Source organism: Pristiophorus japonicus, chromosome 2 (genome assembly GCF_044704955.1).
Source record: "Pristiophorus japonicus isolate sPriJap1 chromosome 2, sPriJap1.hap1, whole genome shotgun sequence".
Classification (NCBI taxonomy): domain Eukaryota; kingdom Metazoa; phylum Chordata; class Chondrichthyes; family Pristiophoridae; genus Pristiophorus; species Pristiophorus japonicus.
In genome coordinates this window covers 237,215,304-237,242,225 of record NC_091978.1, presented here as the reverse complement: position 1 = coordinate 237,242,225, position 26,922 = coordinate 237,215,304, and the positions used below count along the sequence as shown (strand labels likewise).

The following is a 26,922-nucleotide window of genomic DNA, read 5'->3' as shown; positions in this document are numbered from 1 at the left end:
AGGCGCCCGAAACTGTGTGGAAGGGGCCCGAAGCACGCAGCCCCTAGTCCTGGCCGAATGGCCTCACTGGGGCTGCGTGAATAAGGCTCCTCCCACGGCCAGCTCCTGCTTCCTCCCGACTCCTGCTCCTGCTCCACCCCCCCCCCACCCCCACCGGACCGCACCCGACTCCCGCTCCCCCCCGACTGGACCCGACCCGACTGTCGCTCCCGCTCCCCCCCGACTGCCGCTCCCGCTCCCCCCCGACTGGACCCGACCCGACTGCGGCTCCCGCTCCCCCCCGACTGGACCCGACCCCGACTGCCGCTCCCGCTCCCCCCGACTTGACCCGACCCGACCCGACTGCCGCTCCCGCTCCCCCCCGACTGGACCCGACCCGACTGCCGCTCCCGCTCCCCCCCGACTGGACCCGACCCGACTGCGGCTCCCGCTCCCCCCCGACTGGACCCGACCCGACCCGACCCGACTGCCGCTCCCGCTCCCCCCCGACTGGACCCGACCCGACCCGACTGCTGCTCCCGCTCCCCCCCGACTGCCGCTCCCGCTCCCCGCCGACTGGACCCGACCCGACTGCCGCTCCCGCTCCCCCCCGACTGGACCCGACCCGACCCGACTGCCGCTCCCGCTCCCCCCCGACTGGACCCGACCCGACCCGACTGCATCTCCCCCCCGACTGGACCCGACCCGACCCGACCCGACTGCCGCTCCCCCCCGACTGGACCCGACCCGACCCGACTGCCGCTCCCGCTCCCCCCCGACTGGACCCGACCCGACCCGACTGCCGCTCCCGCTCCCCCCCGACTGGACCCGACCCGACCGCATCTCCCCCCCGACTGGACCCGACCCGACTCCCGTTCCCGCTCCCCCCTGATTGGACCCGACCCGACTCCCGCTCCCCCCCTGAATGGACCCGACCCGACTCCCACTCCCCCCGACTGGACACGACCCGACCCTACTCCCGCTCCCTCTCCCGCTCCCCCCCGACTGGACCCGACCCGACTCCCGCTCCCCCCCAACTGGACCCGACCCGACCCGACTCCCGCCCGACTGGACCCGACCCGACCCTACTCCCGCTCCCCTCCGACTGGACCCGACCCGACTTCCGCCCCCGCCCCCGGACTGGATCCGACCTGACCTTTCTCTCCCAGACCTGACCTCCCCCTCCCTCCCTGCCGACCCGAACCGAACATCCCTCCCCGACCCAACGCCACCTACCTGTAAATCTGGTGCTGGGGGCGGGCCCTGCCCGAAGTCTCGGGACCAGCCCGTTCAGCCTTCGGTCCCAACGGCAAACCGCTGCCTGAAAGGCCTGCCTGAAGCACTTTCACACAGGTAGGAACATGGTTTATTTAATCTTTTCTTTGCTTATAAATTTTTATTCAGGTTGGATTTATTTGTATAATATTTGTATAAGTATAACTAAGGATTTATTGTAGAATTTAATGACTTCCCTTCTCCCCCTCGTTCCCAATGCCTAATTTGTAACCTGCGCCTAATTTTTTAATGTGTAGACAAGGTTTTTTCAAGCGTACAAAAATCTTCACTTACTCCATTCTAAGTTAGTTTGGAGTATGTTTTCACTGTGGAAACTTTGAAATCAGGCGTCAGTGGCTTTTGAAAAAAAAATTCTGTTCCAAAGTGAAACTGTTCTACCTGACTAGAACTGCAGAAAACTAAATGTGGAGAATTCCGATTTCTAAGATACTCCGTTCTACACCAGTTGCTCCTAAAAATCAGGAGCAAATCATGTGGAAACTTGGGGCCCAACCGGTAACAAATGTAGCAATAGCTTCACGAAAATTTAAAAAATCTCGACTTACCTACGTGACGTGTATTACAATTCTAGTACATTTATACTGCACGGTCATTAAACAAAGGGTCTGCAGATTACTATTACCCCAACTGGTTGTGCGTGGAGAGAAAACCTTACCACTATTATAATGCACTGACATTGATAAAAGTGGTTCAAATAGCATAGCTCTCAATTAATTTAGTTTATGTTGGAACTTGCTGTATTTTCCCAGCAATATATCAAAATATTTAGTCCACCCATATATCAGAATAATTATATCAGTCCCAAAGCTTATTACTTCCTACGGACAGAAAATATGCTAGAAAGTGTGCTAAATAAAACTGCTGCTGATATAATTTAGCTGTTACAGTGATTCTGTCCCTTGAAGTAAAACCAATAAAACTCATAGTAGGATCCCCAATGTAGATCACACGTACAATGTTCTACATTCTCTATTCATTGGTGAACGCTGCAATTCAGTCTGAACATTTGAGAGACCAGAAAAACAGTTGAAAAGGTTCATTTTTTGTGTGGATACTGTTGGTATCATTGGCCTATTAATCCTATGTTTCGATTTAGAGGTGTTATCACCGAGAAACTACAGATAGATCAGCAAGAGGGGGCGGTCAAAGAATGAGCCTTGGGGCCCATCAGAAGAGACTGTACAGCAGCAGCAAGTGGTGGAGCCAGCAAAGAAGATGCACCAGCTGTGTTGGGTCAAGTAGGAATGGAACCAAGATAAAGTGGTGTCACAAAGTTGGACCATGAAGAGAACCACACAACATTGTAAAGCTACAGCAACTGGTTTCTCATTCTTAGGTTGCTAGAATAGTTTACATTTATTATTTTACACTCAAGTTTCTCAATACATTTATCCCCCATGAAAACTATTCACCTAAAACAATTAGCCCGCATTTTGTGGTAGGAATAACAGTGAGGCTATTACGCGCACCGTTATTGTGAAGTAAATCGGACAACAACTGCCGTAGTCCGCCTTGCGCAGCTAAACATGGAAATCCTGCTCCTGCTCCTCCACAAGCTGCGCTATACCGTACCTCAAAGATTCGGCACTGAAACACATGAACGCGTGAAGTTGCGGTACTTACCCACTAGTTACCCACTAAACACGGCACAAAAGGCTCGGGCTGGTGCACCCGGGTGTACGTGAATTTTTAACAACGTGCTGAGTCTTAATTACTGACAATCTCTCTGGCACGGAAGATTTCATTTTATAAGTGTGGAGTCTAATTCCTTCAGAATTGAATTATTATTGGAGATTTTTTTTTAAATGAAAAAATGTTTTTTGCTTTTTCTTTGTCTTTCACTTAATCCCATCTTTCTTTCCCTCTCTATTTCTCTTTCTGTACATGATTATACAATGAATACAATATTTTAATATATTCTTCCTGGTTTAGACTGTGGGGGGATTTTAACCCACAATGGTAGGCTTGCGTCAGGTGGGATGTTAAAATGTTAAAAATCTCAAACCTGAACCCAACCTACCTTCTTCCGGTTTCAACGGAGGCGGAACAGGGAGTGGGGGGGGCAACCAAACCACTCCCAGGAGACAGGTCACTTATTTCAATATTTTAAACAGGCAAGGTGCCTTACATTCTTTTTCCATGTTAGGTTTAACCATGGCCGGCCGGGTTTCCCGGGTCTCGGATCCAGCAGTTAAGTGCCATTTCTGCACTGCTTGTAGGCCAGGAGGATCAGGAGAGCTTCCCCCAGCCCCACATGCTTACCTGTAAACCATTCCCATGACTGGCCATCATCCCTCCCCCCCCACCTTCCGCTGAGCCACAATGTTCCAGTCCAGCCTCTGATTTCCACCCATCCCCAGGCTCCAATCTCCATCCACCCGATCCCACCCAGCCTCCGATCTCCCATCCTCCCTGACCTTCTCCCACCCTACCCAGTCTCTCTGATATCCTCCCCCACCTTCCCTTCACCCCCTCTGCTCTACAATCTCCAACCCCACAGTCTTTGATCTCCACCCCTTAACCACCCCCTCCCCCCACGCCTCCCATTTCCATTCCCCCCACCACCACCCTTGGCCTGCGATCTCAATACCTCCCCACCGGCCTCAGTTTGCGATCCCACCCACTTTGGCCTCCAATCTCGAATGCCCCCGCTCGGCCTCCGATTTCAAACCTTCCAACCTACCCCACCCCCCCGCCCCTCCGATCTCCAACCCGCACCCCGTTGGCCTTCGATCTCCACATCTCTCTCCCACCAGCCCTCCATCTCCAACAACCCACCTCACAGCCTCCAATCCCACCCCCCCTTGCAGCCTCTGATCCGCACCACCCCCATAGCTTCTCCCACCCTACTCCCGCCTCTCTGATTTCCTCCCCCACCCTCCCTTCACCCTCTCCCCAGCCTCTGATCTCCACCCACTCCCCAGTCTCAGATCTTCCATCCAACCACCGGCCTTTCCGATCCCTCCCTCCTCTCACCAACTACAGCCTGGTGCTGGAGGCCTACCCACCCAACAGCCAGCCAGGCTCTCAATTTGGCTGGCTGTGGCCAGGAAATGGAGACAAAAAATATTACTCAGCTCCTGCCGTTAAATTCGACAGGACCCGAGAGCAACCCATTAAGGCAAAACAGCACCACCTCCCCCCGCCCCCCCCACCCAAGCCAGCGTTCCCTCCCTGTAAAAATCAGAGCCAGCATGTGTCAGTGACGATTCTTCAATCAGTTTGGTTGAAGAGACATGTTATTGGTAGCCTTGCTCACATACGCCTCAGATCCCCTGTAGAAGGCACCGCGCTGGACATGATCTCTCAGAACCACAAGTTCCCCTCAAAAGCCAGTGAAAAGTCTGTGGGTATTGTAAGCAAGCATTGTTCCTCGGCTGCTGATCTCAAAATCCAGGCCAATATTTTGTTTTCTTATTCATTTTTTAATACTTCTAACTCTTTTTGCTTTGTTTTGAGTTTAAGTTTTTCCCAAATGAGGTAAATTGGATTTTTTATTCCTACGTATATCTATCTTTAGTCTATAACTTCTTCGGCTTACACAAACTCACCCCAAATCTAAACCTGAACTATCTAATTATACGAACAGATTTGCACCAACAGGTGACTGTGATAAATTACAAAGGCCATTTCCGAACATTCTAATTACATCAGAATGGGTTACAATTTTCTTTTTCCAGTCCTCTTGGTGTAGGCATACAAGTGGAAATATCTTTAATTGACTTATTTAGAGTATAAACATAACACTGTGGTGATACTTAAAAAATTGTTCCATTCATTAGCCTGACTAATGCATGTTCTGAAATGGAGCTCAGGACTCAATTCCATTTATACTTCCTCCATTCTATTCAATTTTGCAATTGCTCTTGCCTCACCTTTAAAAAGGCCTTTCACTTCGCAAGCAAAATATTTTTTGCTCATTTTGTTATGCTGAAATAGGGATTATTTTTTCCTCCTTGGTTTGCATGATTTAAAAATTTGGAGTATGTCTGTATCAAAAACAGCATCAGCCAGCTATGTCTGAGCAGTCTTACAAAATGTCCTGTTCTGTGGCAAAGTTAGTCTGTGGACAGGTTTCAATTAGCCCTCGTCAGCTTATTCAATGTGAACGACTGACCCAAATATATTCACAGTATTTTGCTATCATCCAAGTATATTTCTGTTGTTTTGTATTTATCACCAGCTGCCCAAGATACCGCCTGTTATCTATTTCCATCAGAGCCTTCAAAGACTACTTTGTGGGAATCAATTTCCTAATTCACGCTCCCAGAGGGCAGTCTCGTCTGCCGGAGGTGCATAACAGAAATGTGGCCTACACTGTCAAATAATGGCGAGGAAATCATTCACAGCGCACACCTGAATTTTTAATGTATGTACTTGGTGGACGAGGCTCCCTGCTAAAGTTGGAAAATTAGCCTTGTGAACAAACATTTTAAGTTTAAAAAATTTAATTTCCAACTCATTGTCTGACGAGTTGAAAAGATGTGAAAAGAACACAGGTGTTGAAATTCCACATGCCCAATTATGTTAGTTTTGCACCCCCAAGCCAGACCTTGCATCTGCCAATGCTTTCAGCATTGACCCTGCAGTAACTTATTGTCTCAGCTCCTTTAAATATCCACTGGCAGTTCCAGAGACACACAAAATAGATCATGGCCCTATTTAAAAAAGGAGGCAGACAAAAAGCAGGAAACTATAGACCAGTTAGCCTAACATCTGTGGTTGAGAAAATGTTTGAGTCCATTACTAAAGAAGCAGTAGCAGGACATTTGGATAAGCAAAATTCGGTCAGGCAGTCAGCATGGATTTATGAAGGGGAAGTCATGTTTGACAAATTTGCTGGAATTCTTTGAGGATTTAACGAACAGAGTGGATAAAGGGGAGCCAGTGGATGTGGTGTATTTGGACTTCCAGGAGGCATTTGGCAAGGTGCCACATAAAAGGTTACTGCACAAGATAAAAGTTCACGTGCTTGGGGGTAATATATTAGCATGGATAGAGGATTGGCTAACTAACAGAGAACAGAGAGTCGGGATAAATGGTTCATTCTCTGGTTGGCAACCAGTAACTAGTGGGGTGCCACAGGGATCAGTGCTGGGACCCCAACTATTTACAATCTATAGTAACGACTTGGAAGAAGGGACTGAGTGTAACATAGCCAGGTTTGCTGACGATACAAAGATGGGAGGAAAAGCAATGTGCGAGGAGGACACAAAAAAATCTGCAAAAAGGACATAGACAGGCTAAGTGAATGGGCAAAAATTTGGCAGATGGAGTATAATGTTGGAAAATGTGAGGTCATGCACTTCGGCAGACAAAAATCAAAGAGCTAGTTATTATTTAAATGGAAAAAGATTGCAAAGTGCAAAGTACAGCGGGACCTGGGGGTACTTGTGCATGAAACACAAAAGGATAGTATGCAGCACAGCAAGTGATCAGGAAGGCCAATGGTATTTTAGATTTTATTGCAAAGGGAATGGAGTATAAAACCAGGGAAGTCTTGCTACAGCTATATAAGGTATTGGTGAGGCCACACCTGGAATACTGCGTGCAGTTTTGGTTTACGAAAGGATATACATTACTTTGGAGGCAGTTCAGAGAAGGTTCATGAGGTTAATTCCGGGGTTGAGGGGGTTGACTTATGAGGAAAGGTTGAGTAGGTTGGGTCTCTACTTATTGAATTCAGAAGAATGAGAGGTGATCTGATCGAATCGTATATGATTATGAGGAGGCTTGACAAGGTGGATGCACAGAGGATGTTTCCACTGATGGGGGAGACTAGAACTAGAGGGCATGATCTTAGAATAAGGGGCCACCCATTTAGAACAGAGATGAGGAGAAATTTCTTCTCTCAGGTTGTAAATCTGTGGAATTCACTGCCTCAGAGAGCTGTGGAAGATGGGACATTGAATAAATTTAAGACAGAAATAGACAATTTCTTAAACGATAAGGGGATAAGGGGTTATGGGGAAGTAGAGCTGAGTCCATGATCAGATCAGCCATGATCTTATTGAATGGCGGAGCAGGCTTGAGGGGCCATATGGCCTACTCCTGCACCTATTTCTTATGTTCTTATTTTCTTAAGAATGGGAGTAGACCCATTCAGCATGAACCTGTTCTGCCATTTAATTAGAGCATGGTTGATTTGTACCTAATTTCATTTACCCACCTTTATTTTATATCCCTTGATACACAGGAACAGAAGTGAGCCATTCAGCCTCTCTCGCCTGTTCCACCATAGTTATCAGTACTGTAATTCCATCCATCCGTCTTGGCTCCATACCCCTCAATAACCTTGGCCAGCAAAAATGATCAGTCTTAGATTTAAAATTATTAAGTGAGCTGGAAATTCTTGAAGATTGCAGCAGCAAACTGTTATAAGCCCAGGCATGTCAAAAAAAGCGAATAACTTTCGGACCATATGTTGACATTCACATTTGGCAGAAAATTCCGGCCTCGCCGGGTCCATACGAAGTGCGCATGGACCCGGTGAGGCCTCGCAAAAGCCGGTTTCCGGGCTGCAAGGCGCATGCGCCGAAAAACAGCTTTTCCATCTTGACAGATCTTCCGCATCCCATGGAAAAGGACCTCTGCTCAGAAAATCTTACTCATCCCTGAAGGAAGGACATCTGCAGGGCAGAGATTAGGCCATTTGCCCAACTCATGCCCAGCAAATGTCCTTCAAACTTTTACGCCTGGTAAAGGCAGGCATACAGCTTATTTTTACCAGCTAAGGGCGAGATTTTACACTTTTGTGCAGATCGCCCAAAAATGGGCGTTATTTCTGGTGTGGGCTGCAAAAATGGGTTACCAGATCGCCGGCTTGTCACCCATTCAGAGTCTCTCGTCTCCATTTTTGAAATTGGGCGTTACCACGAGCGATACGAAATGGGCGTTAGCATTAAATTTCTGACCTTCTGTCGTAAAGTGTCACCGCCCTTAGCAATGCATGGCAACGCTAGTTTCCCGCGATTCAGGAGGTCAGGAGTCATCATTAAAAGCACAGAAGAGGTGACAGGGAGAGGGAGCAGAGAGGGACTGAAAGCGTGTGTGGGTGTGGTGTGTGCTTGTTTGGCTGTTGTGGGAGGCACGAGGGAGATTCACCAGCATCAAAAAGCCTACTAAGCACCAAGAACATAGCTGGCACCGAGTTTTTGTGCAACAAAGACTATATAGCATGGAAGGGATGGAGGAGGCCCTGCAGCTGGTAGCCAGGAACACTGGTGGCAGAGGGCTCCCAGTGGTCCCGGAGCGCTGCACTGCACCCCAAGGTGCTGCACCACTATTGCCAATGACACGAGAGCCAGGAGCAACATCTTGCTTCTGGCACGGAGGACGTTCCCACCTCGGGACCGTCCTCTCCCGTATCCGTCCAAGCAGCGGTTCGGCTGTCATCCCCCCTCCCCCCAATGAAGCATCGCCTTAGGAACTCCTCGGGTCAGGCGGCTTGGAGTCAGGAGGGGAAGGGGTAGAGGTGGGGATGAGAAGCAGGGGGAGGGAAGCATTGGTTTTTTACAGATATACATATGATTTCAGACAAATGTCCGGTTTAAATGTTTTTTATTTAACATAACCTTGTTGCGCATTGGCTCAGATAGCTGCACCGTTACACACTGGTGATTTCTTATCAAAGGGTATAATTACACTTGTAGAAACATAGAAACATAGAAAATAGGTGCAGGAGTAGGTCATTCGGCCCCTCAAGCCTGCACTACCATTCAATAAGATCATGGCTGATCATTCTCTCAGTATCGCTTTCCTGCTTTCTCTCCATACCCCTTGATCCCCCTAGCCGTAAGGGCCATATCTAACTCCCTCTTGAATATATCCAATGAACTGACATCAACAACTCTCTGCGGCAGGGAATTCCACAGGTTAACAACTCTCTGAGTGAAGAAGTTTCTCCTCATCTTAGTCCTAAATAGCCCCTTATCCTTAGACTGTGTCCACTGGTTCTGGACTTCCCCAACAACTGGAACATTCTTCCCAATCTAACTTGTCCAGTCCCGTCAGAATTTTATATATTTCTATGAGATCCCCTCTCATCCTTCTAAACTCCAGTGTATAAAGGCCCAGCTGATCCAGTCTCTCCTCATATGTCAGTCCAGCCATCCCGGGAATCAGTCTGGTGAACCTTCGTTGCACTCCCTCAATAGCAAGAACGTCTTTCCTCAGATTAGGAGACCAAAACTGAACACAATATTCCAGGTGAGGCCTCACCAAGGCCCTGTACAGCTGCAGTAAGACCCCCCTGCTCCTATACTCAAATCCCCTAGCTATGGAGGCCAACATACCATTTGCCTTCTTTATCGCCTGCTGTACCTGCATGCCAGCTTTCAATGACTGATCAACCATGACACCCAGGTCTCGTTGTACCTCCACTTTTCCTAATCTGCCGCCATTCAGATAATATTCTGCCTTCGTGTTTTTGCCCACAAAGTGGATAACCTCACATTTATCCACATTATACTGCATCTGCCATGCATTTGCCTACTCACCTAACCTGTCCAAGTCACCCTGCAGCCTCTTAGCATCCTCCTCACAGCTCACACCGCCACCCAGCTTAGTGTCATCTGCAAACTTGGAGATATTACACTCAATTCCTTCATCAAAATCATTAATGTATATTGTTAAGAGCTGGGGTCCCAGCACTGAGTCCTGTGGCACTGCACCAGTCACTGTCTGCAATTATGAAAAAGACCTGTTTATCACGACTCTCTGATTCCTGCCTGCCAACCAGTTCTCTATCCACGTCAGTACATTACCCCCAATACCACGCGTTTTGATTTTGCACACCAATCTCATGTGGGACCTTGTCAAAAGCCTTTTGAAAGTCCAAATACACCACATCCACTGGTTCTCCCTTGTCCACACTACTAGTTGCATCCTCAAAAAATTCCATAAGATTTATCAAGCAAGATTTCCCTTTCATAAATCCATGCTGACTTGGACCGATCCTGTCACTGCTTTCCAGATGCGCTGCTATTTCATCCTTAATAATTGATTCCAACATTTTCCCCACTACTGATGTCAGGCTAACCGTTCTATAATTACCTGATTTCTCTCTCCCTCCCTTTTTAAAAAGTGGTGTTACATTAGCTACCCTCCAGTCCATAGGAACTGATCCAGAGTCAATGGACTGTTGGAAAATGATCACCAATGCATCCACTATTTCTAGGGCCACTTCCCTAAGTACTCTGGGATGCAGGCTATCAGGCCCCGGGAATTTATCGGCCTTCAATCCCATCAATTTCCCTAACACAATTTCCCGCCTAATAAGGATATCCTTCAGTTCCTCCTTCTCACTAGATCCTCGGTCCCCTGGTACTTCCGGATGGTTATTTGTGTCTTCCTTAGTGAAGACAGAACCAAAGTATTTGTTCAATTGGTCTGCCATTTCTTTGTTCCCCATTATAAATTCACCTAAATGCGACTGCAAGGGACCTACGTTTGTCTTTACTAATCTTTTTCTCTTCACATATGTATAAGAGCTTTTATGTTCCCGGCAAGCTTCCTCTCGTACTCTATTTTCCCCCTCTTAATTAAACCCTTTTTCCTCCTCTGCTGAATTCTAAATTTCTCCCAGTCCTCAGGTTTGCTGCTTTTTCTGGCCAATTTATATGCCTCTTCCTTGGATTTAACACTATCCTTAATTTCCCTTCATAGTCACAGTTGAGCCACCTTCCCCATTTTATTTTTACACCAGACAGGGATGTACAATTGTTGAAGTTCATCCATGTGATCTTTAAATGTTTGCCATTGCCTATCCACTGTCAACCCTTTAAGTATAATTTGCCTGTCAATTCTGGCCAATTCACCATCGAAGTTACCTTTCCTTAAGTTCAGGACCCGAGTTTCTGAATTAACTGTGTCACTCTCCATCATAATAAAGAATTCTACCATATTATGGTCACTCTTCCTCAAGGGGCCTCGCACAACAAGATTGCTAATTAGTCCTTTCTCATTACACATCACCCAGTCTAGGATGGCCAACTCTCTAGTTGGTTCCTCGACATATTGGTCTAGAAAACCATTCCTAATACACTCCAGGAAATCCTCCTCCACCGCATTGCTACCAGTTTGGTTAGCGCAATCAATATGTAGAGTAAAGTCACCTATGATAACTGCTGTCGCTTTATTGCACACATCCCTTATTTCTTGCTGACCCCAACCTCACTACTACTGTTTGGTGGTCTGTACACAATTCCCACTAGCGTTTTCTGCCCTTTGGTGTTCCGCAGCTCCACCCATACCAATTCCACATCATCCAAGCTAATGTCTTTTCTTACTATTGCTTTAATTTCCACTTTAACCAGCAATGCCACCCCGCCTCCTTTTCCTTTCTGCCTATCCTTCCTAAATGTTGAATACCCCTGGATGTTGAGTTCCCAGCCTTGGTCACCCTGGAGCCATGTCTCCGTGATGCCAATTACATCATAACCATTAACTGCTATCTGCGCAGTTAATTCGTCCACCTTATTCCGAATACTCCTCGCATTGAGGCACAGAGCCTTCAGGCTTGTCTTTCTATCACACTTTGCCCCTTCAGAATTTTGCTGTAATGTGGCCCTTTTTGCTTTTTGCCTTAGATTTCTCTGCCCTCCGCTTTTACTTGTCTTCTTTCTATCTTTTGCTTCTGCCACCATTCTACTTCCCTCTGACTCCCTGCATAGGTTCCCACCCCCCCTGCCATATTAGTTTAACTCCTCCCCAACAGCACTAGCAAACACTCCCCCTAGGACATTGGTTCTGGTCCTGCCCAGGTGCAAACCGTCCGGTTTGTACTGGTCCCACCTCCCCCGAACCGGTTCCAATGTCCCAGGAATTTGAATCCCTCCCTTCTGCACCACTCCTCAAGCCACATATTCAGCTGAGCTACCTGCGATTCCTACTCTGACTAGCACGTGGCAATGGTAGCAATCCTGAGATTACTACTTTCAATCAACTTAAACTTTAACTGTCACCAAGGTGATGCCCACCATTGATGTATGACCTGCACACCCAGCAGTGTGTCAACCTTATAAATACCACCAACGTTCTTTCAGGCAAAGCGCTCATTTATGAGCTCCTGACATGAGTCTGGAAGCGATGACGCCACCACGGGCCCTTTCATGCGGTCTACAGGGGGGCGGGGGCATGGCTTCAGCATCAGCCTGATTGTCTGGCCCGAGTTCAGCATCCAGCTCCTCATCCTCTTCCTCCCTCTGGTGAGATGGACTGTCATACCCTTCTGGCAATTCTTGTCCCCTCCTGATAGCCAAGTTGTGCAGCATGGAGCACACCACCACGAATTGAGCTACCTGCTCAGGGTGCTATTGGAGCTCGCCTCCTGAGTGGTTCAGGCATCTAAAGTGCTGCTTAAGCACTCCAATGGTTTTCTCCATGATATTGCGAGTGGCTCTGTGGCTCTCGTTGTATCGCTTCTCGGCTTCAGTGTGGGTGTCATGCAGGGGGGTCATCAGCCAGGTGGCGAGACCATATCTTTTGTCACCAAGCATTCAGCATGTGATTGATTGTTAAACAAGTCAGATACAGTGCTCTGACGCAGGATGTGAGCATCATGGATGCTGCCCGGAAATTTAGCATTCACTGCCATAATAATTTGCTGATGGTCGACAATGAGTTGCACATTCAGGGAGTGGAATCCCTTGCGGTTCCTGAAAACCTCTGCATCCTGAAAAGGTGCCCACATCGTGATGTGCGTACAGTCTATTACTCCCTGCACTTGGGGAATTTAGCAATTCGGTAGAATCCGAGAGCCCTCTTCGTCTGAGCCTCCCTGGTCATAGGGAAGCTGAAAGTCCATCCTGCGTGCGTATAGGGCTTCAGTTATCTGTCTAATGCAGTAATGTATGGCATGCTGAGACATACCACAAATGTCACCAGCTGAGGCCTGAAAGGAACCCAACGCATAGAACGACAGTGCCGCGGTGACTTTGACCTCGACGGACAATGCAGTACTGATGGTGCTGGCAGGCTGCAGATCTCCTCTTATCAGCTGGCATAGCTCAGTGATAACCTCTTTGTGGAAACGCAATTTCTGGAGGAGGTGGTGTCGGGCAAGTTGAGGTAAGGCTCAACCTGTACTTGAGGAGGACCAGACATTACACGCCCCGCATCAGTCTGGCACATCTTACATTGGGCATATAATGCTGTGGAGCGTACTTTCTGCTGTCTCGAGTCTGCAGCATGTAACTGGTCATCAAGAGAGGGTGAGAAAGGACAGGCCCCATTCCAATAGCTATCTGTTTTCCACCGATTGGTCACAAAGAATGAATGTCCCGACAAAGACACCTATTAAATTCCAATCGTCCACAGTACGATAAAGATGTTCACATCACCTCCAAACACTTCGAGTACATCCAAACTCACCAGAGGTTGAAGCAGAGCAGCCTTTTAAATGATGCAACATGTGATTTAGAACATGGTATCCATGCAGCTGTGAGTAGTTCCGGTTAGTTCCAATTTTTCTGAGCGGTCTTTGGGCGAGCGATATTGTGGGCGAGATGTGTGCGAGGTGGTGAAAGTGACGCTGGGTGATCTCCTGGGTATTAGTTTCGGCAACTGTGATTTTACGACAAAATTAAGTGGGCGGTCGGTATTATTGAATCTTGGCATTAATTATGTGCGGAAATTAACGCTGGGCAATATGATGGGCGTGGTTTCGCCCATTCTGATGATTCCGCCCCAGAAAAGTGGATGGGCGGTATTATTTTTTCCCGGCGTTACGCACACGGAGAAAGTAAAGCTCGGTGATAAGTGTCCGAAAAATGGGCGTCAGTTTCCACTTTGTAGCTAAATGGATGGTATCTGGGCGTTATACCTCATTTCGACATTAAAATGGACGTTAAGTGGGCATTATGCATGAAAAGAAAGTGTAAAATTTAGCCCAAGAGTTTTAAAACAAATAAAAATTACATTTAAATACTCAGTTTTATATTATAAACCCTGTCCATTAAGGCAAGTTTATTTTTAACCCAATTGAAACACACAAAAAAAAAATCCAAAAAATATATTTTTTTCTAAAACATTTAATTGCATTAATTTCAATTAATTTTAAATTTGTGAGGTGTTTTATTTATTTATTATTCTGTGTTTCAGTGCTTTACCGGTTTTTCTCATTGATAGTAAGGGGAGTCTGTACAAACAGAGCTCCCATTTCTATCAATGAGAATACTGCATAGTGATTGGTGGTCCAGGCCCACATGACTCCAGCTTGTACATACGTACCTGAAAGACATCTTCCCATGCGCTGCGCAGCAAATCTAGGCCTACAACCGACATCTTGCGTTCCTTCAGGACCACCAGGTACTTTCGTAGATTTTTTTCAGGTCAGAGGCGTTCGTACGAAGGAAGCCTCCGACCGCAATTTTCCCACCAATGTTTACTAATATTGGGCAGAAATTCACTGCAATGCTAATATTAGAGATGAATGCCAAAGGTTAGATCATTGTGCTCTCCGATCGTCCAGTGGTGAATTGACGCCACAATTTGTTGAAGAGCTGATTAGAATGCACCGTAATGCACTGACCGGTGAATCGGAAGTGGCGTGGCCAATCCCACTGCCACCTTTTACTTTCCTATTAATGGTTTAGCATATCGCTCTTCTATTTTAATTAGCACTTTTAATAAACATGGTACACTAAGCATCCTATTAATAAATCCGAGCCAAAGATGCAGATATTTGGAGAGGTGAATAAAAACTTCGTCAAAGAGGGTCTTAAAGGTGAGAGGTTAATGGAAAGAAATCCAGAGTTTAGGGCCTTAGTGGCTGAAGGCACGGCTGCCAATGGTGGGTTGTAGGAAGTGGAGCATGCATAAGAGGCTAGTGTTGGTGGAAAGCAGAATTCTTGGTGTGTTGTAGGGCTGGAGGAGGTTACAGAGATAAGGAGGGGTGAGGCAATGGAGGGATTTGAACAAGAGGATGAGGAATTTAAATTTGAGGCATTGGTGTACTGCGAGCCAATTGGATTGGTGAGCAAAGTGTTGATGGGTGGTGATCAGGATCGTGTTGGTTAGGACCATTGTATGAACACAGGTTTCTTTCTTTCTCCCCTTCTCTTCCATCCCTTTCTCCCCTTCTCTTCCATCCCTTTCCCCCTTCTCTTCCTTTCAAAAAAGTACATACCTCATTTGCATGGTGCACAATTGCAAGGCCACTGGGCGCCGTGTGATATCCTCTCCAACTGGTAATTTTTCATGCATCATGCACTAAGTGGACCCTAATTATGGAGCTTACAAGTGGTGGGGGCTGGGGAATGGAAGTGCTGCTGGAATGGAGGGTTCAATCCACCACAAGTGCAGTGATTGCTGCAGAATTGCAGAACGGTTGGTGGATCTTTCAGTTTCAATGAAACTTTGCTTGAACAATTTTAAGCCTTTTGATATTGTTTTTCCAAATAGTAACAAGCACTTTGATTCACAAAACTCATTTGGCAGGACCTCAACCGGATCATCAACGGCCATGAAATGAAAGTTTCTATCAACCTGATTTTTACTAACAAACATGATTTGCCAGAAGACCCACAAATTCCAAGGATAGGTGGGACTAATCACAATCAGGAAACGCTAAGTGCTGCCTTCCTGCACCACCTCATAAGACAAGTTGCCTGAGGGATTTCTGTGACTAAATTGAAAATACAAATACTAACTTCAAAAGCAGAAGTATTGCAAATAGGATTTAAAAAAAAAAAATGAGTCCAGATGAATTGAAAAATAAAGGCCCGGAATATGTGGTCCTGATGACTGCAAACTTGGTGTTTGAAACTGAGCACAATTTCACGATCTAGCGCATTAAGGGGGGGGGGGGCAGATAGCAAGAGAGAGAGAGAGAGAGAAAGAGGGGAGGGAAGAGGGGAGAGAGAGAGAGAGAGAGAGAGAGAGAGAGAGAGAGGAAGAGAGAGAGAGGAAGAGAGAGAGAGAGAGAGAGAGAGAGAGAGAGAGAGAGAGAGAGAGCGAGCGCGAGGGAGGGAGGGAGGGAGAGAGAGAGAGAGAGAAAGAGAGAGAGAGAGAGAGAGAGAGGGGGGGGCAAAGAGAGAGAGAGAGAGGGGGGGGGAGAGGTGCGAGATGAACTGGGGGAGGGGAGGGGAGAAGAGAGAGGGACTGAGGGAGGGGAAGAGAGAGGGACTGAGGGAGGGGAGGAGAGAGGAGAGGATGGGACTGGAGGAGGTGAGGGGGGGAAGAGGGCAGAGGAGAGAGATTAGGGGGGGAGAGAGAGAGGAGGGGGGGAGAAAGAGAGAGGAGGGGGGAAGAGAGTGGGGGGGAGAGAGAGAGAGAGAGAGAGAGAGAGAGAGAGAGAGAGAGAGAGAGAGAGAGAGAGAGAGAGGAGGGGGAAAGAGGGAGAGAGAGAGAGAGAGAGAGAGGGGAGGGGGGAAAGAGGGAGAGAGAGAGAGAGAGAGAGAGAGAGAGAGAGAGAGAGAGAGAGAGAGAGGGAGGGGGAGAGAGAGAGAGAGAGAGAGAGAGAGAGAAGGGAGGGGGGGAGAGAGAGAGAGACGGAGAGAGAGAGAGGGGAGAGAGAGAGAGAGAGAGAGAGAGAGAGAGAGAGAGAGAGAGAGAGAAAAGAGAGAGAGAGAGAGAGAGAGGGGGGAGAGAGAGAGAGAGAGAGAGAGGGGGGGGAGAGAGAGGGGGTAAAGAGAGGAGGGGGGGAAGAGAGGAGGGGAGGAAGAGAGGAGGGGGGGGAAGAGGGGGGGGATGAGAGGGGGTGGAAGAGAGGGGGGTGGAAGAGAGGGGGGTGGTGAAAAGGGGGGGGCAGAGAGGGGGGGCGAGAGGGGGGCGGGAAGAGGGGGGGAATAGAGGGGGGGCGAGAGCGGGGGGGGCAAGAGCAGGGGGCGAGAGCGGTGGGGGGGCGGAGGGGGGCGAGAGCGGGGGGCGGAGGAGGGGCGAGAGCGGGGAGGGGAAGAGCGGGGGGGGCGGAGAACGGTGGGGGGGCGAGAGCGAAGGGGTGGGCGAGAGCGGAGGTGGGGGGGCGAGAGGCGGGTGGGGCGAGAGTGGTGGGGGGGGCGGAGGGGGGGGCGAGAGTGGGGGAGGGGCGGAGGGGGGGGCGAGAGCGGGGAGGGGAAGAGCTGGGCGGGCGAGAGCGGTGGGGGGGGGCGAGAGCGAAGGGGGTGGGCGGGGCGAGAGCGGTGGGGGGACGGAGAGGGGTGCGAGAGCGGGGCGGGGGGAGAGCAGCGAGTAGAGTAGGGGAGAGGGAGGGGGAGGGGGAAACAGGCTGAGGAAAGGGGAAGAAAAGAGCGAGGGTCAAGGAAAGAGAGGTAGGATTCCCACACGCTTTTACTTTCATCCTAACCAGTTACCATCCATAACCAATTCGTGCATTTTCATTTTTGCTGATCATATCCTATGCGATACTTTACTTAATGCCTCTGGAAGCCTCGATGAAGAATATCCATATACCCATCCTATCCACCTTGTTAATGACCTCCTCACAAACTCAACTAGTTTCGTTAGACATGACCTCTCCTTCACAATTGCATGCTCACTCTCTTTGATCAGCTCATACTTGTCCATATACTCAGCCACTCTGTTCATGATGTTCTTTTTTCTTTTTCTTAGCAGTAAGAAGCCTTGTCATTGTTGCCAAATGAAGTAATTTAGGGGTTAAATCATGGCAGGAGAGCCCAGACCAGTGTCATGCTCCTCCTGTGCTATGTGGGAAATCAGGGACGCTTCCAGTGTCCCTGACTACTATGTGTGCAGGATGTGTTTCCAGCTGCAGCTCGTGACAGAATGCATTGCGGCACTGGAGCTGCGCATGGATTCACTCTGGAGCATCCGCGATGCTGAGGATGTCGTGAATAGCACGGTTAGTGAGTTGGTCACACTGCAGGTAAAGGTTACACAGGCAGATAGGGGATGGGTGACCATCAGGAAGAGCAGTGGAAGGAAGGTAGTGCAGGGGTCCCCTCCAAAACAGATATATCACCTTGGGTACTGTTGGGGGATATGGCTCATCAGGGGAGGGCAGCAGCAGCCAAGCTCATGGCACCATGGCTGGCTCTGCTGCACAGCAGGGCAGAAAAAAGAGTGAGAGAGCTATAGTGATAGGGAATTCTATTGTAAGGGGAATAGATAGATGTTTCTGCGGCTGCAACCGAGACCCCAGGATGATATGTTGCCTCCCTGGTGCAAGGGTCAAGGATGTCTTGGAGCGGCTGCCGGGCACTCTGGAGGGGTAGGGTGAACGGTCAGTTGTTGTGGTGCGTATAGGTACCAACGATATAGGAAAAAAGCAGGATGAGGCCCTACAAGCTGAATTTAGGGAGCTAGGAGTTAAATTAAAAAGTAGGACCTCAAAGGTAGTAATCTCAGGAGTGCTACCAGTGCCATGTGCAAGTTAGAGTAGAGATAGCAGGATAGTTAGGATGAATACGTGGCTTGAGGAATGCTGCAAGAGGGAGGGATTCAAATTCCTGGGACATTGGAACTGGTTCTGGGGGAGGTGAGACCAGTACAAATCAGACGGTCTGCATCTGGGCAGGACCAGAACAGATGTCCGAGGGGGAGTGTTTGCTCGTGCTGTTGGGGAAGGTTTAAACTAATAGGGCAAGGAATGGGAACCTATGCAGGGAGAGAGGGGGAGTAAAATGGGGTCAGAAGCAAAAGGTATAAAAGGAGAAAAGTAGAAGTGGAAGTCAGACAAATCAAAAGGCAAAAATCAAAAAGGGCCACATTAAACATAATTCTAAAAGGACAAAATGTTAAAAAGACAAGCCTGAAGGCTCTGTGTCTCAATGCGAGGAGCATTCGTAATAAGGTGGATGAATTAACTGCACAGATAGTTGTTAACGGATATGATGTAATTGGGATTACGGAGACATGGCTCCAGGGTGACCAAGATTGGAAACTCAACATCCAGGGGTATTCAATATTCAGGAAAGATAGACTGAAAGGAAAAGGAAATGGGGAGCGTTGCTGGTTAAAGAGGAGATTAACGCAATAGTAAGGAAGGACATTAGCGTGGATGAGGTGGAATCTTTATGGGTAGAGCTGCGGAACACCAAAGGGCCGAAAATACTAGTGGGAGTTGTGTACAGACCACCAAACAGTCATAGTGAGGTTGGGGATGGCATCAAACAGGAAATAAGGGATGCGTGCAATAAAGACACAGCAGTTATCCTGGGTGACTTTAATCTACATATAGATTGGGCTAAACAAACTGGTAGCAATGCGGTGGAGGAGGATTTCCTGGAGTGTATAAGGGATGGTTTTTTAGACCAATATGTCGAAGAACCAACTAGAGGGCTGGCCTTTCTAGACTTGGTGTTGTGTAATGAGAGAGGATTAATTCGCAATTTTGTTGTGCGAGGCCCCTTGGGGAAGAGTGACCATAATATGGTAGAATTCTTTATTAAGATGGAGAGTGACACAGTTAATTCAGAGACTGGGGTCCTGAACTTAAAGAAAGGTAATTTCGACGGTATGAGACGTGAATTGGCTAGGATAGACTGGCGAATGATGCTTAAACGGTTGACTGTGGGTAGGAAATGGCAGGCATTTAAAGATCACATAGATGATCTTCAACAATTGTACATCCCTGTCTGGCGTAAAAGTAAAACGGGGAAGGTGGCTCAACCATGGCTTACAAGGGAAATTAGGGATCGTGTTAAATCCAAGGAAGAGGCATATAAATTGGCCAGAAAAAGCAGCAAACCTGAGCATTGGGAGAAATTTAGAATTCAGCAGAGGAGGACAAAGAGTTTAATTAGGAGGTGGTGGTGGGGAAAATGTTGGAATCTATTATTAAAGATGAAAAAGCAGCGCATTTGGAAAGTAATGACAGGATCGGTCCAAGTCAGCATGGATTGATGAAAGGGAAATCATGCTTGACAAATCTTCTAGAATTTTTTGAGGATGTAACTAGTAGAGTGGACAAGGGGGAGCCAGTGGATGTGGTGTATTTGGACTTTCAAAAGGCTTTTGATAAGGTCCCACACAAGAGATTAATGTGCAAAATTAAAGCACATGGTATTGGGGATAATGTACTGACGTGGATAGAGAACTGGTTGGCAGACAGGAAACAAAGCGTAGGAATAAACAGGTCCTTTTCAGAATGGCAGGCAGTGACTTGTGGGGTACCAAAAAGTTCAGTGCTGGGACCCCAGCTATTTACAATATACATTAATGATTTAGACGAAGGAATTGAATGTAATATCTCCAAGTTTGCAGATGACACTAAGCTGCGTGGCAGTGTTAGCTGTGAGGAGGATGCTAAGAAGCTGCAGGGTGACTTGGACAGGTTAGGTGAGTGGGCAAATATATGGCAGATGCGGTATAATGTAGATAAATGTGAGGTTATCCACTTTGGTGGTAAAATCAGGAAGGCAGATTATCTGAATGGTGACCGATTAGTAAACGGGGAGGTGCAACGAGACCTGGGTGGCATGGTACATCAGTCATTGAAAGTTGGCATAAAGGTACAGCAGGCGGTGAAGAAGATAAATGGCATGTTGGCCTGCATAGCGAGAGGATTCGAGTATCGGAGCAGGGAGGTCTTAACTACAATTGTACAGGGCCTTGGTGAGGCCACACCTTAAATATGGTGTACAGTTTTGGTCTCCTAATCTGAGGAAGAACATTCTTGCTATTGAGGGAGTGCAGCAAAGATTCACTAGATTGATTCCCGGGATAACAGGATTGACATATGAAGAAAGACTGGATCAACTAGGCTTATATTCAATGGAATTTAGAAGAATGAGAGGGGATCTCATAGAAACATATAAAATTCTGATGGGATTGGACAGGTTCGATGCAGGAAGAATGTCCCGATGTTGGGGAAGTCCAGAGCTAGGGGTCACAGTCTAAGGATAAGGGGTAAGCCATTCTGGACCGAGATGAGAGGAAACTTCTTCACTCAATTTTGTGAGCATGTGGAATTCTCTACCACAGAAAGTTGTTGAGGCCGGTTCGTTAGATATATTAAAAAGGGAGTTAGATGTGGCCCTTACGGCTAAAGGGATCAAGGGGTATGGAGAGAAAGCAGGAATGGGGTACTGAAGTGCATGATCAGCCATGATCATAGTGAATTCTGGTGCAGGCTTGAAGGGCTGAATGGCCTACTCCTGCACCTATTTTCTATGTTTCTATGATGATAGATTCTAGTAACATCTCCACAGCTGATGTAAAACTGTCATATCTATAACTTAAAATAATGGAGTAACATTTGCAATTTTCGAATCCAAAGGCACAATTCATGAATCTTTTCTTGTCATTTCCTCATAACTAAAGTTATGCTAATGGTCCTATAATTTTCCACTTTGGACATGTTGCCCTTTTTGAATATTGGCACATGAGCCTCCCTTCAGTTCATGGACATAATCCCTGACTCCAGAGAGCTGTTAAATATATAAAAGGTTCACTGAGCACAACTCCCAATTCTTTGAGCACCCTTGGGTGATTGCCATCAGGGCCCACAGCCCGATATGTTTTGAAACCTGAGAACTATATCTACTTTAACACTTACAACGATACATTAATGATAGTTTAGCATAGTCAACTGGAGTGAAGACTGATGCAAAGTAACCATTTAACACCTCTGCCTTGTTCTAGGAGTTCACCTGAGTCTACCACGAGGAATCCTTTAACAACCTTGTATTGTCCTTTATTGCCATCTGACCCCTAATTTTGCTACATATCAAATACAATGCAAAAACATTATTATTCAGATGCAAGACTGCCATGTGGCAGGCAATGATCAATAATGAAACTATAAGCAGTGCAGTATGAAGTGAAACCCAGAAATTCGATAATATCCTGTCAAATGTCTAGTTATTTATAATTACAGACGTATACTAAATGAGTACTTACTGCCCCACTTCCTGTAGCATGGGTGCTGGGCACAGCAGGTAATTATCCGTCACCTTGTTACTTGGTCTCTCATCTGGAAAATGAGTCATTGCATGAGCTCCTTATACTGAACTCTTTAATGAACTGGCGAATAAACTTATTTCCAAAGGTATTAAATTTTACATTTTGTTTTAAAAAAGGACATTAAACTTTGAAGCAAGAATGACACAGATTAACATCAAAATTACACATACATTCTGGAAAATTAACCTCTAGAAGTTCATGTATAACAAATCTGACTAAATTAGATGTGTCCAAGATAAAAAAAAATGCATATTTAATTACTTATTTCAAAGAAATCAGCTTTTACAGTCAGAAAAACAGATTCTCAAAAAAATGAATTTCTATATTTCCATGAACATCAGAATACTATGTTCTCCAATATACCTATTACATAATTAAATAGCTTCCAGATAATAAGCATCAAGCTTTAAGAGCTAAAAATTTGGTTGCGTAGCGCCCGTTGTTTGGGCGCTATATTGGAATTCGGAGCAACGCCGATTTGACAGCAGTGCTACCATTTTTGTCATCATTGCTGGAGCTAACGCCCTCTCGCAGCAGTGGTAAGTGTGTGCAGGTGAGGTGAACCTATGAATGTGAGGTGTGAGGTGTGAGTCATGTTTAGTACGTGAGCGATGGGGGTTTGGGGCATCGGGCCTTGTGTGAGGCTTGTGGTCCAAATGGTGGGATAAAAAGCAGTAGAAGATTAATTCACTGTTCTTAACTATTCATGTGAGGTCATTAAACTTCTTCCTGCAGTTCCAGGTCCTCGGGGCTACACTGTTAGCATTGATCACAGTGGTTATCTGCTACCTCAATTGTAGGCCACTAACTTTTATAGCTGCTTTGGGGAGTGGGAGGGGGGAAGAACGGATGTAGTTGAATTCTTTTTCTCCTCGCCTCAATGCCCTCATTCAGTTCCTCCCATTTACTTACTCCACTCCTCCCCTCATCCTCCTCTCGCCCCTCCACCGTCTCTCCATACCCACTTCCTCCTTTCCTCACCCCTTACCTCCTTCTCCATTCCCACTCCCCTCCTTCCCCTCACCCTCACCCTCTTCTCCTCTTGCCCCTCCACTGTCACTCATATGCACTTCCTCCTTTCCTCACCCCTTACCTTCTTTTCCATTCCCTCTCCCCTCCTCTTTCCCCTCACCCTCCTCTCCTCTTGCCCCTCCACTGTCACTCCATACCCACTTCCTCCTTTCCTCACCCCTTACCTCCTTCTCCATTCCCTCTCACCCCTCCTCCACTTCTGCACACACATCAATTCTCTCTTCCTCCACCCTGTCCCCAACCCGTACCCCTTTTCTTCAAACCCTCTCTTCCCCCACACTGCTTGGTTCTTCCTTTGCCCTCCTGCTCCTCAGCCCTTTCTCCATCCCTCTCTCCTCCTCCCACCACACCCTCTCTTCTCTCCCATTTCTCAACCCTTTTCCACACACCCTACCCCTTCCCTTTAAGCACTCTCTTTACCCACACCATCTCCCCTTTCCTCCAGCCCTATCCAACTCTTCCACCAGCCTCTCTCTCTAATCTCTCTTCCCAACACCACTCCTTCTCTGTTCCACCAATCCCTCACTCTCTATCTTTCTCCACTCTTTCCCTGCTACTCCATCCTTCACCCCTTCTCAAGCTCTCCCTCCCCAAATTCTTCCTTCTGCTCGCCCCTTCCACTCCACCCTCCCCCCTTTCACCATCCCTTCCCACATACTGCAACACATCCTTCTTGCACTCCTCTCCTAACACTCATTGGTAGCAGAACATCAATAGCGATTCTGCCCCTTTCTCAGGAAATTCCCCCCAAACTTAGTGGTTCAATGCACATGTGGTATTCTGACCCAAAATGAAATCAGAACACATTCTGACACTCCAAAATATTTGACAACAATGCATTAATGCAATATGCCACAGGGTCAATAAGTCTGTGATTATACAAATTTCACAAATTGAAACTGGAATTTTGCCATTGTAATGAGATAGTTTTCATCTTTCCTTAAGTATACATTATTTCAGGTCTGTTGCCTGATTCTATGAAGTATAATACCCAGAGAGAGCTTTAGGAAACTATTTGACCACAATACCATTTGACTCTCCAGAAAAAGCTGCACATCTCCAAGTTATAATCACCTCCTTGCATTACAAATGTGGCAGAAATTATAGATTCACTTGGTAGTCTGCACTGTAACATCATCAGAATTAGCTATGAAGAATGATGCATTAATATTGCATCATGCTACTGAGGAAGTGGCAGGACCATGAAATCCATGTTGCACCATTCTATTTCCCTGAAATATGGATTTGAGCAAAATCTAAAATGCCAATTGTCTACATGCTAAAATTCAGGTGAAGGGTGCAATGTATAATGATAATCCCAACAGAACTGGACTGAATTACATGCTGTCTGCATTCAGGCGCAGGGAACAGTCACTGAGGCCGGATAGGTAGGCCCAAGACCAACCTCATATTGGGCCTCAGACCTCATTTCCATAAGAATAGTGAGCTACAGACACCTGCTAGGCATCCCCAGGCAGCTCGAGCTTGCCGGCGAACGGGAAGGAGATGATCGGGAGGGAGGGAAGGGGCAATTGGGAAGCATTTGCTTGTAGCTCAAAAACAGGCACGCGCCATCAAATTTCTAAGGGAAAGAAATACATTTTTTTTGAAAATTGCTAAATAACAGATGTGGGTATGATGAAAAACATTAAAGTATCATTCTGGATCATCCACTTGGTATGAAACAGATAATTCCACAATAGGAGATTCCCAGCAGGAGGCATATCTTGGAAATTTTAAGCACACAGACTTTCCAACCATTAATTTTAATTGACGTTGCACATCCATGATTTACTAACATGAGCTTCATGCAAATGGCACTTCCTACTTTGAGCACAGAATCACGGAATTGTCCCTCGAATGTACTGACAAGTATTTGAGCAAGTAATAATGGAAACATGCTGGGAAAGTAATTATTTCTGTATGCACAAATGTTATGAACAACGGTCGCTTCTCAGACCTGTAGAACTATCAGACAAACTTTGAATTCCATTTAAACACAGTGGAGACACAGGTTGCAACAAATAACTTTTACATTGTTGCACCGTCCTTACTCATTTCCCGACTTCTCTTTGCAGCTGATGTTAGCGGTGTTCCTAATTTAAACAATGAAAAGCAGTTTTCACATTTTAATGTTCATTGTTGCCAATATTGGAAAATGAGCCTGCTCCATAAACTGGTTTTTATCTGTAATAATCTATATTGAGAGAAATAAGCATAGATTTATTGATATACTTACTTATAATGGTAGAAGCATTTATGTAGTAGCTGCATATGATCAGATTTGTGCCTCGACCCGACGTGAAGCCATTTCCTCTTAGCACAACTTCAAATTCTTCTGTAAGTATAGAAATGCCAATTTAAAATATAAGAAGGAGAATTTGAATACACTGCACAAGATAGTCTACACATTCTAGTTACTGCTGTGCAAGAAATATAGTAGTTTATTGAAACCCACAGTACATATCTCATTAATTCTTGATTATTAACAGTGGAAAATAAATATTCTAATTGAAGCAGTTATTCAACTACATGGATAATAAAATAGTGAACCTAGTTCCCTGACCCTGCTTGATATCCAGATTATGAAAGGTTAAATCCGTATATTACTTCAGGTAAAGCCAGTTGTTGTTTGTGAGGGAGGGGGGAGGGGGAGGAGTGTGAAAGGGGGTAAGGGGAGCATCTTCCTTGAGAGCTGCTCTCTGTCATTTTTGTTTATCGATTTGCCAATCCAAAAATTGAAAATTTTCACGGCCATTTCTCACAAAAGGGTAAGTAACCCATTACATACTTTGTATAGGGCACTTGTAAATACTGTTTTCAAAAGTATTTGCTGAATTCTTTTGTGCTTCACAAATGCATGCCATCATAAATAAATATATGTAATTAGCTGGTGCAAACTCCAGTCTCAATTTTAACATTCTGCTGAAGCAAAGAGAGTGGTAATGCAATATGATATTATATGTAATCTGTGCCCAAATAGGCTGGCAGTAAATCTTACAGGTCAGACAACTCTGCAAGAACACAATGTAGGAAAGGCACAAATTCTGGATCACAGAAGACAAGTTCTGGTTATGAGATCTACTGTAAAAGCAGTTTGATAAGATATTCAAAATTGTAACATTTGATCAGAAGCAAAGTCAATGAAAATCATAGAAATATAACATGTCAAAATATTAGACCAATGAAAAGAACATAAGAACTAGGAGCAGGAGTAGACCATTTGGCCCCTCGAGCCTGTTCCGCCATTTGATAAGATCATGGCTCATCATGGACTCAGCTCCACTTCCCTGCCCGCTCCCCATAACCCTTTATTCCCTTATCACTCAAAAATCTGTCTATCTCCGCCTTAAATATATTCAATGATCCAGCCTCCACAGCTCTGTAGCTCTGTGGGGCAGAGAATTCCATAGACTCACAATCCTCGGAGGGAAGAAATTCCTCCTCAAATCAGTTTTAAAAGTGCGACCCCTTATTCTGAAACTATGCCCCCTAGTTCTAGATTCACCCATGAGGGGAACCATCCTCTCTGCATCCACCTTGTCGAACCCCTCATTATCTTGTATATTTCGATAAGATCACCTCTCATTCTTCTGAACTCCAATGAGTATAGACCCAACCTATTCAATCATAAGTCAACCCACTCATCTCCGGAATCAACCTAGTGAACCTTCTCTGAACAGCCATAAATACGGAGACAAACCTGTATGCAGTACTCTCGATGTGGCCTCACCAATACCCTGTACAACT

At 46.5% G+C, this 26,922-nt stretch overlaps 1 protein-coding gene across 4 annotated transcripts in view; it reads right to left on the bottom strand.

Moving 5' to 3' along the window:
* antxr2a (ANTXR cell adhesion molecule 2a) overlaps positions 1-26,922 on the bottom strand; it is a 372,665-nt gene that overhangs the window by 200,855 nt on the left and 144,888 nt on the right. For all 4 annotated transcript variants that reach the window (XM_070871068.1, XM_070871074.1, XM_070871069.1 and 1 more), the window contains 2 exons: positions 25,412-25,510; positions 22,078-22,150 (listed from right to left, as the gene is read on the bottom strand). In XM_070871068.1, coding sequence (XP_070727169.1) covers positions 22,078-22,150; positions 25,412-25,510 — 172 coding nt within the window. The remainder of the gene's footprint in view (positions 1-22,077; positions 22,151-25,411; positions 25,511-26,922) is intronic.